Raw genomic sequence first — 12602 nt, forward strand, 5'->3', positions numbered from 1 at the left:
TGAGAAGCAGATGTGTTCTCCAGATCTGCAGTGAGTTTTCCTGTCATTCAAAAAGCTCACCACATTTTCAGTGAACTGGGCAATGATGGAGATTATTTCTGTTACCCTCCATTCACTTTCTAGTATGAAGAAATTTTTTAAGGGTCTATCTAGTGCTGGTCCCTTTCTCGACTAGGACTTTTTGTAGGTGGCTCCTGCTACAAGGATTTAGTGGATTCTAAATACATTTAATGAAATAACTTTTTTTAAAAATTAATACATTTTTGTGATGAAGTCAAGAACACTATTGAGAATCTTTCCAGAACTCTGCTGGGGCTTATACTCTTGCAGCCTCCATTGGTTTAAATAAGAAGTGCCTGCCCTGGTCTCATATGCTTGGAAATTCAATGGCAGGTGTGAACACCAGCACACCATATAGCTCAAGAAGTATGGCTCCATTTGGTATAATTTAAAGAAAACAAAACAGCTTCCACTCTGTCAAGATGATTGCTCCTCCCATCTTACAAACCAAGTGATTAAGAATAAATTATCCTTGCTATCACAAAAAGCAAGTGATACACAACTCACCTGATCCCAAACATCCAGCAACATGACATCATCTTCAGCCAAATCATCCTGAGTGAATTCTCCTGGGACCTCTTCAATCTAGAAAGGATGATATGTTTTGAGGGTGGTTTTTTTTGTTTTTAATGATTCATCAAGGCATACAATTTTGCAAAGACCTAACTATTTCTATAATCTTAAGAGCAGAGGCTGATGAACAGTTTTTTTGGCTCCTAAAGGATCAAACCCTAAAGTGATTTGATGAATGTGTTAAGGGTGTTTCTCTGAAACAAAACAAATCACATAATGGCACATCCTATAAAATCAGTTCTTGGATTTTCAGAATTGGTAAAATATCCTCAGGAGAGGCAAGCATCTACATTATAATTGTTTACTATTGTTATGTTGGGACTGAGGACTGCCAGAAGAAGGAGACAGGGAAATTTGAACCCTGACCCAACCAAGCTGATACATTCATGCAGCTTACATTCATTAATTAGGAAAAGAAACTGCTTTGGTTTGCAGTGGGTGAGCTCAGAGATGAAATACACACCCAACCAAGCTTCCCAGTCACTTTACAATGGGACATTAGAGTTGACTAAGCCACTGAGGATTAGTTCCCAAAGAAAAGGCAGACTGCTTGCTTCTTCTAAGGATGTGCAGGAAGACAGAAAGCAGTTTAATATTATTCTGTACGAGAAGGAGAGATAATAATGGAGCTAATGGTTCCTACTTTTAAAGGATTGCCAAGGGTTTGGCTATGTGTAGTCATGTGGGAGTGCTAAAGGGATGATAACCAGATGGTGAAAAAGACATTCCTTTTCCCCACCCTGTGTTACGGTGGCCAGAAGGTCAGAGTGGTCTCATCTGCTCCTTCTGGGACCTTTAATGGTGGTGATTCAGTTACTAGAGAAAGGCTACAGGAAAGAGGGGATTTCACAGAATTTGGAGGGAATTTAAAATCAAAAGTAAATCTATAGCTCCCAGCAGGCTACTGCAGAGAGTTTGGTTCCTATTTCTGTATTTCCCAGAAGTATTTTAGAAGCTTGTTAGAAGAATACACTTTCCTAGTCTCATAAGATTTTGAAGTCCTTATTAAAGGATCCTATTTGTTTTATCCCTCTCCAAATGACTGGGCTGTGCCTTAAGGAGACTGCCAGCTATGTCCCCTACCTAAAAATGAGTGTGTCCTTGCCAACTGGTGACACAGCATTGCCCTCCAGAATAGGGTAAGTAATTAAGCCTGAATCACAGACTTAATAGCCAGTGCACAGCTCTGGGCACTTCTGCCAGCAAAGTAGGTCTTCCTGCCTCCCTGAGCACAGGCCAGTACCTTAAAGGCATAATTACACATCTTAAATCTCTATGGAAAATATCAGATAGCTAGGGATTTTTGGCAAGCAGCATTTCTTTTCCTCGCCACCACTGTAAAACACGTAAGGGGCAAGGCATTGACCTGCTCTTTCTCAGCAAATTGATAGCAATCTGGTGATGCTCTGCAAGAATTAAATTGCTTTTGACTGGGCAAATTTTGCATCTGCAAGCCTCTATCTCCAGCCTGGAGCAGGCTCTGGATGCAAACTTCTGCAGTAATAATTATTCTGTTCACCCACTGCATTTGGATAGCTTAAAGCATCAAATGTCCACTCTCTAGTTCTTGCCAAGCCTAGCTAACTAAGCCCCAAATTCATTCAATGACCATTGATTTCCAAAGCAAAATATACCAGAAATTATATAATTAAACAGAAAATATCCATAATATACTCACAATAAATCTGCCTGTCTTATTAGAACAACCATACAAGCGAGGGGGATGATCTTCAGCCTTTGTCAAGAGTTGTGATGAAGTCTGGTATTTTTTTTTACCTCCAAGTGCTTTCCAGAATTCCTCTAAAATACATAATATATAATTTTTTCACCAGCTGATTTAACATTTGGTATTTTAGCTTGTTAGTATTTCAGAAATCCCCAAACAATCTCTTTGCTGTCTCAAAGATGAATGACTTTTCTTACAGTATTTCCTGCAGTTTGTCAAAATACCAGTATCAGCTGCATACCTAGGAAGAATCATGGAGTTGGAAAGGACCTTAAAAATCATCTAGTTCCAATGGCCCTGCCATGGGCAGGGACACCTTTCAGTACATCAGGCTGCACAGAGCTCCATCCAAACCCTCTTAAACACTTCCAGGGATGAGGCGTCCACCACTTCTCTGGGCAACCCATTCCAGTGCCTCCCCACCCTCACAGTAAAGATTCTTTTCCCTAAGATCTAATCTAAACCTACGGTCTCCATGCAGTGCTGTGTATTCTCAGCTGTCTATTAGCAGCCATGTGGTCTCATACGAACCTGGTTCCTGGCCTTCATTAATCTTAGCAGTCTGGCATTTGAGAACATTGGCAATGTACTGAGCTCCTTGTTCCTCTTCTTTACTTGCTCCTTTTCCTACCCACGTATAGCCAGAGTTGTTTGGCAGTTTCAGAACAAAGACATCATTAGAGTTTAGTGACACTGCGTCAACATCAACCTAGATTAAAAAAGAAATTGTTTTATTCTTCAAATCTTCAGGTAATATAATTACTAGTTTGCATATTTATATAAAATGTGTAGACATGTTAATGCTATGCTTTTGGTCTTTAGTTCTTCCCTAGTTTTATACTGATATGAATTAGACATAAGACAGGGAGCTGACTTGCAGGGCAGAACGTAGGATTGTTTGCAGTAGGAAAGACCATCTCATAGGAGTTGCTGACTTCTTGCCTGTTCTTTGTCAGCTAACTTCTTGCCTAACTTTGTCAGCTGTAAGAACACACTTTGTGTATTCTTACAGCTCCTCTGAGCGATGCAGACTGATTCCAGCCAGCTACAGCATATTCTCTTTGGTTTATTGGATGGGTTCATCAAATAGAGCAGTGGGCTGGATTTGGAGTTCTGTGCTCCTACCAGATATGACTACTCAACAAGATTAGTCAGAGAAGCTCATGGCAGCTCTATCATTACCCACTGGGAATGGCTGCTTTACTTAGCAGGTGACCTTACCTCTGCAATCCTAGTAATGGATGCCAAGTTCCTGCGGATTTGGAAGAGTCGTGTTGGTGGAGCAGGTTTCTGACCTTCCCTCCTGGATGTCCCATCCTTGTAGACTATAAGTGGTTTGTTTTTGAACAAACTCAGTAAATGCGCAGGCTCTTTGCCTTGACTGACTCGGATCTGTACATATGTAAAGAAATGCAATAAAAGAAACAAAAGGGCACAAGTGGTTATTTTTGGTCTTTGCCGAATAGCTATGGGGATCTTAGCCAACAATGCTAAGTATGTTAGCAAAAACAAGAAATGGCAAGCTGAAAAGACCTAAAAATATAGTTCCAGACATACAGAGTTAGAGTGTTTGAGAGATTTTTTTTTGTCAATCACGGTGACACAAAGACAAGATTCAAACTTCCAACACCATATTTAGCTGATTAAAATGGCTGCTATAAAAATCACTCATTTTCAAAAGAACTGTCATTTCATAGTGTTTTATAGAATGACTTAATTCTCCTGAAAAACTGTCTTGGAAGTTTAGGTACCCTGTATTTAAGCAGAAGAGAATGGTTGTTAATTTTATTCATTATTTCTATATGTATTTTATCTGCAAGAGGATGAAAAAAAGTAGCATGAATTTCTCATCCAGAGCGTAACATGGATGATGAAAATGAACTTCCATTAAAGATGTAAAAGATGCTACTGCCATCTAAAACAAACACACTGAGCTACGAAGAATTTAAGTTAATGTATGATAAAAGTTATTTGTATTCAACCATTTAATTTTCCTTTATAACAGTACCACTGGTCAAGATACAGGGCTACAAATCCCTGCCTTCATTCCCAGAAAGAAAGGGAGAAGAGGGAATGAGACATGCTGTGTAGCTAGCAGAGGAGGAGAAATGGAGAGCCCTCAGTGGGGCAGCTGAGAGCCGGGGTGCTCAGAGGAGCAGCTGCAGCTGGGCAGAAGCAAGTGCTTTTACTTATTTCACAGGGAGATAGACTGCTGTAGTTGTCCGGTAAGGATAACCTAGGACACATACACTTGTAAGGGACAAACTTACAGCAGCAGGATTTTACAAAAGGGAAAACAAAAACCTCAAACCAGAAAAAAAAAAAACCAAAAAAAACCACCAAAAACCAACCAAACAAACAAAAAAAAGCAAAAACCAACCCAAATAAACTTAAACCCCCAATGACCCAAATAGCGCAGTGAAACACATTCTTGCAATCCCAACGTTTTAACAGTCCCTTGTACTTTCGTGCCATCTAGTGACCACACAAAATAGCACACTTAAAGCTTCCAAATACCATGTTAGGCACAGGTAATATACTCCATCTGTTTGCATAAAAATGGAGACATATACATACGTATGTGCATATATATACACATACGGATATGTACACATTTATATACCTAAACTCATTGCAGGCTGAAAGTACTTTTAAGCATCACATCTACTGCTGTGAAATGGATCTTCTTCAGCTTTAACAAAAACACTTTTTAAGCACCTTACCATTGCAGCAGTAATATTGTTAACAATGGTAGTAATATTGTTATTACTTAAAGATTAACATTTGCCTTAGGTATGAGGTAAGACCACATTGGGCTGGACACAGTCCAGATATAGAGCACTTGTTAGGAATATTTCAAGCAGTAATTATCTAAACGTGTTCTAATCCTTCCTTTGTATAATTTCAATCAGAAATCGTAACTGATTAGTGGCTAAAAGTATGGGCTGCCAACCGAATTAACTCTACCTTGGTGGGTGGGGGAAGCCTTTTGCTTTTGTAATTAAGAAATGGGAATCACAGAATTATCTTCTGCTGCCTAGAAAATCTCTGCTTGTCTCTTGTCATCTCACAGCTCAAGCTTTTTGTGAAAAGAGACCTCTCAGGTCTTCACCTACCTGTCCCTTCTCAGCAGTGATATAAAGAAACCACACCCAGTCAAGCTAAGGACTAACTCATCTACTCACACCCTTTAGTTGCCAGTGTCCTGTGCCTTGCTTTGCACACTCTATTTCTGCATGTGAGGATGTGTATCCTGCTTTCATGGAGCTGCAAGCACTATGGGATGGGAAAACCCAAGGTATGTTTCTCAACGAGGCAAGGAATAGCCAGACCCTGTTGCACAATTCCAGCAGGATTTCCTCTTCTGTCTTTCATGTGGCTTTCTCCCAGTTTTGGCCCTCTAAAAGTCAGGTGTCTTGTCTGGGCTAAATATCACAACTTCCTCCACAATCAGGAGACAGGGGAGCTCCCCCATGGCTATTGACTTGTCACACTCCATTTGGAGTGAGTTGCCCTGGGACAGTCTTATCATTCAGTCTGCACTGGGATATGCACAAGGTCTGTGAGTCTTGGCAGAACCGAAACCTAATTTTAAAACAGTTCAAATCAAAGGAAACAAAAGGCAGTTTTAGGTTCTGGCATATGTGTGTTCTTTTGGACAACTGCATACAGAAAGGACGATTCAAATGGGCAATCTCTGGCAACTTTAACAGGATCCCATGGTACCTGGCTTGATACAGACCTTAGCAATTTGCATTCCAGTCTTTAAATGCTAGCTCCTCCTTTCAATTCTCATCAAAATTTGCATGTATCACATGCTCTGCTGGATTTTATCCACAAGAGACTAACCTGCACAGCCTGATCATTTAATGACCGATCCAGCTGAACAGTCAGAAATGCAGAAGCAGTCAGTTCATCTTTTGTAGCATGGGCTCCTTGCCTGAGGAACACAAGGAGAAAGACAATGGTTAAATTTAGCTTCGAAGTAACCCAGAGCTTGTGCTGTATGACAAACTCGCAGCGAACCATCTTACATTTACAGGTGTTCTACTCAAAAGGACATAAAGTCAACATAAAATAATATCCACACACTGCAGGTCTGTGCAAAGGCAGCCAAACATACCATGTGTAGATGATCTTCCCTCTGGGGTAAGTGTAGAGGATAATGTAACAGTCACCCCCATAGAACTGCCCGTAAGTCTCAGGTCCCACAGGAACTCGGCCACTGCTTTCCACACGCCAGATCTGGGGAAACAGGGAAATCACTGCAGATTGCTGAACTGCATCCTGAGACTCTTCACAAAGTGTTTTACTATCTTATCCCTTCAGTGTCCTTTCTGTTCCCAAGTGTTATTGAATAGAAACAGGAAGGATTCTTCATGAAGTAGGTAAATACACCCTGTGCCCACTGAATTAATAAGAACCATCCACAAGGGGCTGCAACACACTTCTCTTTGTCTTGATGCTTTTTTCACACGCGATTACTTCACAACACCATGCTGAACTTTCTTAATACATTACAGTGACAATATGACATGGCACAACATTATGATCCATCATAAAACTAACATAACATTTTGGAGAGGCACACTGCAGTCAGGTAACGTGGTGTTAGGCAGATTTCTTCCTATTTAATTCACTAGAGCCCAGTTCAGCTAGCAATTGGCTGCTCAAGCCTATGGACCATCCCAAGTGTGAGGTCAGAAACCTAGAAAATACACTAATGAGACTGTAGGTATTCATCCCTTCTTTTTCTTCCAGAAGCCCAACATGCAATTTGCATGCAACAGGCCATGTTGATACAATGCCATGCCAGCCCTGTGTAGTCCAAAAGAAGCCCTGAAGTGGGATATATAAAGGTCTAGAAAGACTGTACAGTCATCTTTTTCTCTCTCTACCTTAGAGACACTCTAGGGACAAAGAAGGCTCCTTTAGAAACCAGACTGGATAGCTACATAAAGATATAGAATGGATTTCTGCTTCCAAGTGCAAGTCTTCCCATTCCAGATTTCAAGCTGATATAAGCCTGAAGTTTCTCCTTTAGACTAAGAATCTATTTAAAGTAAATATTTACAAGGTATTGTGTAAAGGGTAATATTTCTGGTGTTTGATTTCTCTTGATGACGTTCATAAGCACCAATAGAACATTCCACTAATAGAGTGCTAATCTAAACAACAGTATAAAAATTAAAACACAAAGCAGCAGTGTAGTCCATTACAAGTAGCAGAATACATTAGTTAGATAAAATAAAATTTATTAAACATGAAAATTACCTCTACTTTCCCTGAACCATCATCTATCATGTTATGCTGGGCAGCCATTTGTGGAGACTCGTGTAACTTGGTAGCATCAAATTCAATTTGCTCAATTTTAGCCACTCTCTCTGTGACATAGACTTTGCCAAAGCCATTGCTTTGATCTTTATCCTTCCAGTCTTTGAAAAACTGTTTGAACATTGGTGTTGCGCCTCCTTCGGGAAGTACTTGAATCTGAAATGAAGGAAGACAGATGAAACAGAAGGAAAACAGAGCTGACACAGTTATCCAAACAGAAACTTTTCTAGATTATATGTGAAATATTGCCCTTATGCTTTATAAGCCATTAAAAATATTTTTTCTGCTGACTTAAAAACAATGTGTTTAACAGAGCTCAAGATCTCCTGGTATCATCTCCACAAATAGATCGTACCTGTGTGTTGGCAGGATAATTCATCTGCTGTATGAATTGTTCAGCATTCTTCATGGCAGCTCTTCTCTCTTGAGGGTTAGCATTTTTGCCTGATTAAAACAGAAGGATAACAGTATATGGGAAAGGGCAATAAGCTCACAGAACCTTTAAAAACAAGTAGTTCTCAAGCCAGGTTTTCTTTGACATTGCTCTTCCCTCATTGAATAAACACAAATGCTGCACATAGCATGAGCAAGAAGATTCTTGTGAAGTTGAATGGCCAAAACAGTACTTTGATAGCTTTGGAAACAGTTAATTTAAAGGGAAAAAACAGAAAGAGAGAAAAAGGGGGCATTTTGTTTTACTGTTTCTACAAAAATTAAAACTGGTGAATAATACCTGCTTGGCTCAAGGTACCCTGGGTCTTTTCTCTGACTCTTCCTTTGCTGGGCTGCAATATGGTCAATAAAGCTGAACTGCCTCCACTTCTTCAGGCAGTGCAAAACAGTAAAAGAAACTCGTGTTTTGTAGGGCTGGGCTTTGCAATTTATCTATTTCCCTATCCACTGCTCCTTGTTCAGCTTTGCCCAATGTTAGATGAGGTCTCTGTGGGATTGACACAGTCCACAGGATCTGTGTCCCAGCAGGCTGCAGTGACTGCATTCCAAAGACCTCACAGTCTAATCAGGTGCTCCGATAAGGGATCCATTTGTATCCCATTTCGAATGAGACCATTACCGAAGTAATTCACACTTCTCAGCTTAGCGGCCTGAAGGTTTCCTGCAGAGCTGATAGCTGCAGCCTCCCGTGCAAGGGTGAGACACAGCCTAATGGGGGTTTTCACACATTATTTTTACCAGCAGTAGCAAAGCAAGGATACCTAAATAATATTTTATTTATTTTATGCCTGACCCTGTTGGCTTGGTTCTTCTAGGAGTTGCCATATAGAATGACAATTGGGAATCAGAGGGACAGACAGACATAGGCCATCTGAGCACAGTGCTCCCCAAATGTTTTCAAACAAAATGCTTACAATGCCTCCTGGACTGACTTGAAAGACTTGACAAATGCCTCAAGTAATTATTTAGTGCTGCACATGGTAAAACAAAATAAAAATACAAAAAAAAAAAAAAAAAAAAAGGAGATACTCAGCACTGAATTTAAGATTTAAGGGCAGCACTACAGCAATCCAGCTACAAGGTGTCAAGACCTAATTCCACAGTAGTAGTATTCTTCTTCAGGGAAACATTCAGACAAAGCAATTGCCAACTGATGATACCTCAGAGAAATATTTGCAAGGGAAAAAAAAAGATATTAAACTATTTGCAAGCTTATGCTTTTAGTTTATGCCCTGGACATGCACCTTTCAATTTCACACCTCTGTGGAGATACCTATCCAAATGGAATGTTCAGTCTCCAGATTTTGTCCCAGAAGATAGGGATTTGATGACAGTATATAGAACTCATACAATTATTTATGTTTGCTTTGTACTTGCCATTTAGATAAGCATTTCATCACCCAAGCTTTCAGATATCTCAAAAACAGGGTCCATAGACAAGACTCAGTCTTGAGGTCCTTACATGAGGGAGTAATCCTTGTACACAGCCTGTACCAGGGAAGAGCTGTGTGCAGGGTACTGTGTCCAGCCAGTATTAAATTCTTGCTAGTGTCCAAGGGTGTTGTGTCAACTCCTTAGGGGCCTCTGTGTAGCTTCTGCATGTGCAGTACAAGTGACCTCTCACCTTTCCACACAAAGATCTTCCTGGCAGCACCATTGTCCAAAATGAAGCACTCCTCAGACAAAAGCATAGCCATAGAGAAGGGGTTTTCCTCTGCTACCAAGGACACCTTCATGGATCCACTTGCATCTGACACCTAAGAAAACAGTAATTTCAAATTTAGATCAGCTCTGGCTTTTATAGACAAATTAATTTCTGAAATTAGTATAAAAATCAGCTGCCATTCCTATATAACTGGCTACATGAAATTGGTGTACTGCTGACAAGTAAAGTAGGCTCATGATAATTATTTTTTGTTTCAGTTCATTTTACATCCAATAGAGGGAGATGTAGTGCTAATTTTAGGGAGTTTGTGGGATCCTTGCCTAGCAGCTTCTTTAATCTGTTCCACTGGAGTAGTCCCTACTGGCAAGCAACTCACACTGAAGCCAAAGGTACATGCACATGCTGAACAACAGCATTTGGAACCATAATAAAATGGTCCTACACTGACACTAACAGGTGAATTGCCTACATTTATAACCTGCTGTTCTTTAATTGGGAACTCTAATGTACCGCCTTTTCCAGAATCTGCGTTGTAACCTCTACCACCACTGTAAGTTCATGTAGACCTTTAAAACCTTTAAAATCACTCCTGTGTAGCTGAAAAGACCAGTTATTACTAGTGAAAATAGATTATTACTATTGTAATTACTTTTCTATCAGTATTTATTTCCTTTTGTAGTTAAATATTAATTTTAAACACATCATTGTATCTTGCATTTTATATTATGGAAGTACAAAGAGGAAATTACTACTGCACATAACAAGTAAAAATCAATCATTTTACCCACTTTGAGGGCTCACCATAGACCTGTCTCCTGCCTTTGACACTCAAAGTTATACTGCAACACATTTAAATCTAGCTAACAGAGCTCTGTTAGCAGAACCTGTGAACTTACACAAATTTATCAGATATCCACAGAAATTTCAGAGAGTTTTTAGGATTCAAAAATTCACTTTCCCTTCTACAGTTATGTTTTACTTCAATGCTCCGGATCATATATATATATATATGCAGACCTTCTTCTTTTGTTGTCCATTTTTGTTCCCTTAAACCCCTGCTATGAAGAGAAATATGCACCAGATTTTTGGCATGAAAGGAATAATTAATGTGAACTAAACACAACACATAGACAAGTATGACTACAAGTGGCTTTGTAACAATGACCACCTAATACAGGCTTCCTGTAAACCCCACATACACCTATGGGCAGTGGAAAAATCATGTGAGAGGCAGGGAGAGAGGTGGCTCTGTCCTGTGGTCTGTGTGGTGGCGCAGGAGCTGCAGAGGGAATGACTCGTCAGTGTGCCACTTGTTAGCCAAATCCTCCTCATTAAGTGATGATGGGGAAAGGAATAAGGTTATAGACATATAAAATATAAAGAAACTTTTAATCTCTGCAAAGAATAACTAAGTCATATATGACTACTAAAAGTGTCCCTGTTAAAATTAAGAACAGAGGATGATTTAAGAGCAGTTAATTCTTCTTTGACGTGCATTGCGTGGTTCATAAGCCATGCTTAACTTGTTTCCTGAGTATACAGAAATGTAATCCATTTTTTTTCCCTCAAATCACCTGGATTATCTTAATTGACATCCTCTGAGAAACTTGTCCATTGGCTGCAAATAAACTAAAATAAGAGCAGTTCTGTAAATGAAGCCAGAACTCCATTTATGCGGAAGGAATGAATAAAAGCATGACTACTGTTGAGCATACCTGATTATAAGTAAATAAATAAACAACTTACCATATATAGTTTAGCACTTCTCCTGTTTGTAATATCAGCCAGCTCATCGTCATCATCACCACACTCAGGAAGCTCTGGCTTGTTCCCTAAAACCTGTACAAGAGAATAACAAATTCAATGCAGAGAGAGACTAGGTGCTGGAGCATAAAATATCTGTACACTAATGTATTGTTACATAAATCAACTAATTGGGATCATCTTTATATATACGACAATCTAAAACCAAACTCATAACTAAGACAAACATACAGGTAATTTTTAAAAACTGTGTCAGATCTCCAGTAACTTTACACCTACATGATGTCTTTTCCTCAGGTCAATTTGCTGGTTGTCTATACACTACAAAACACACATAGAAAGGTGTAGGTGATCCTGTTCCATGTGTGTGTTCACCTGTCTGTCTTTTTTCTTCCCCGTAACTTCTGAACTGTTGTCAAGCACATCTTGTAATTTTTGGAATGGCATTACTCTTAAAATATTTAACAATACGAAAATTAAAACTGACGGAATGAAATATATTAGCTGAAATTAGAAAGTAATTCAATTAGTAATATAAAATATCATATGATGAGTTCATTAATCTTAAAAGTTACAGATTCTTAATCCCATTTTAAGGGGAAAATTTAGCTAGGATCTTGAAAATAATTTATGGTGTGAGAAAAACATTTTCTTGCTCTACCACTAGAAAATCAATTTTCATGACTGTGGTAGTTTTACACCATGGGCAATATTATAACAACTATCACTATAAGAAATTTACAGAGGTTCATCAAGAATAGATTAGGTCAGGCAGTCATTATTAAGTCCTAGTTACCCTTTCTTGATGATCTTTCCCTAATGACTCATATATGTGGACAGATCCAAAGGTTACATACAGAGTATTATGGATTCCTATGAAATTAAGTCCCAGAGTGAAGGTAGTAATTGATATGTCTGAGAGACTAAATATTAACATAAAGTACAAGGGCAGTGCCAGCCTTCCTGTGAACTTGGTGCATTATCTGTATAAAATGCTTTGCAATATAATGTGGAGCCACGGGAAAA

At 39.2% G+C, this 12602-nt stretch overlaps 1 protein-coding gene across 1 annotated transcript in view; it reads right to left on the reverse strand.

Moving 5' to 3' along the window:
- The window catches only part of SCIN (scinderin), a 49847-nt gene that overhangs the window by 3441 nt on the left and 33804 nt on the right, over positions 1-12602 (reverse strand). Inside the window, exons 7-16 of the mRNA XM_014312091.2 lie at positions 11559-11651; positions 9771-9903; positions 8049-8137; positions 7634-7849; positions 6483-6604; positions 6209-6299; positions 3581-3751; positions 2891-3068; positions 2312-2433; positions 568-645 (exon numbers count right to left, since the gene is read on the reverse strand). Coding sequence (XP_014167566.1) covers positions 568-645; positions 2312-2433; positions 2891-3068; positions 3581-3751; positions 6209-6299; positions 6483-6604; positions 7634-7849; positions 8049-8137; positions 9771-9903; positions 11559-11651 — 1293 coding nt within the window. The remainder of the gene's footprint in view (positions 1-567; positions 646-2311; positions 2434-2890; positions 3069-3580; positions 3752-6208; positions 6300-6482; positions 6605-7633; positions 7850-8048; positions 8138-9770; positions 9904-11558; positions 11652-12602) is intronic.

The sequence above is a fragment of the Geospiza fortis genome, unplaced genomic scaffold, assembly GCF_000277835.1.
Source record: "Geospiza fortis unplaced genomic scaffold, GeoFor_1.0 scaffold138, whole genome shotgun sequence".
NCBI lineage: Eukaryota > Metazoa > Chordata > Aves > Passeriformes > Thraupidae > Geospiza > Geospiza fortis.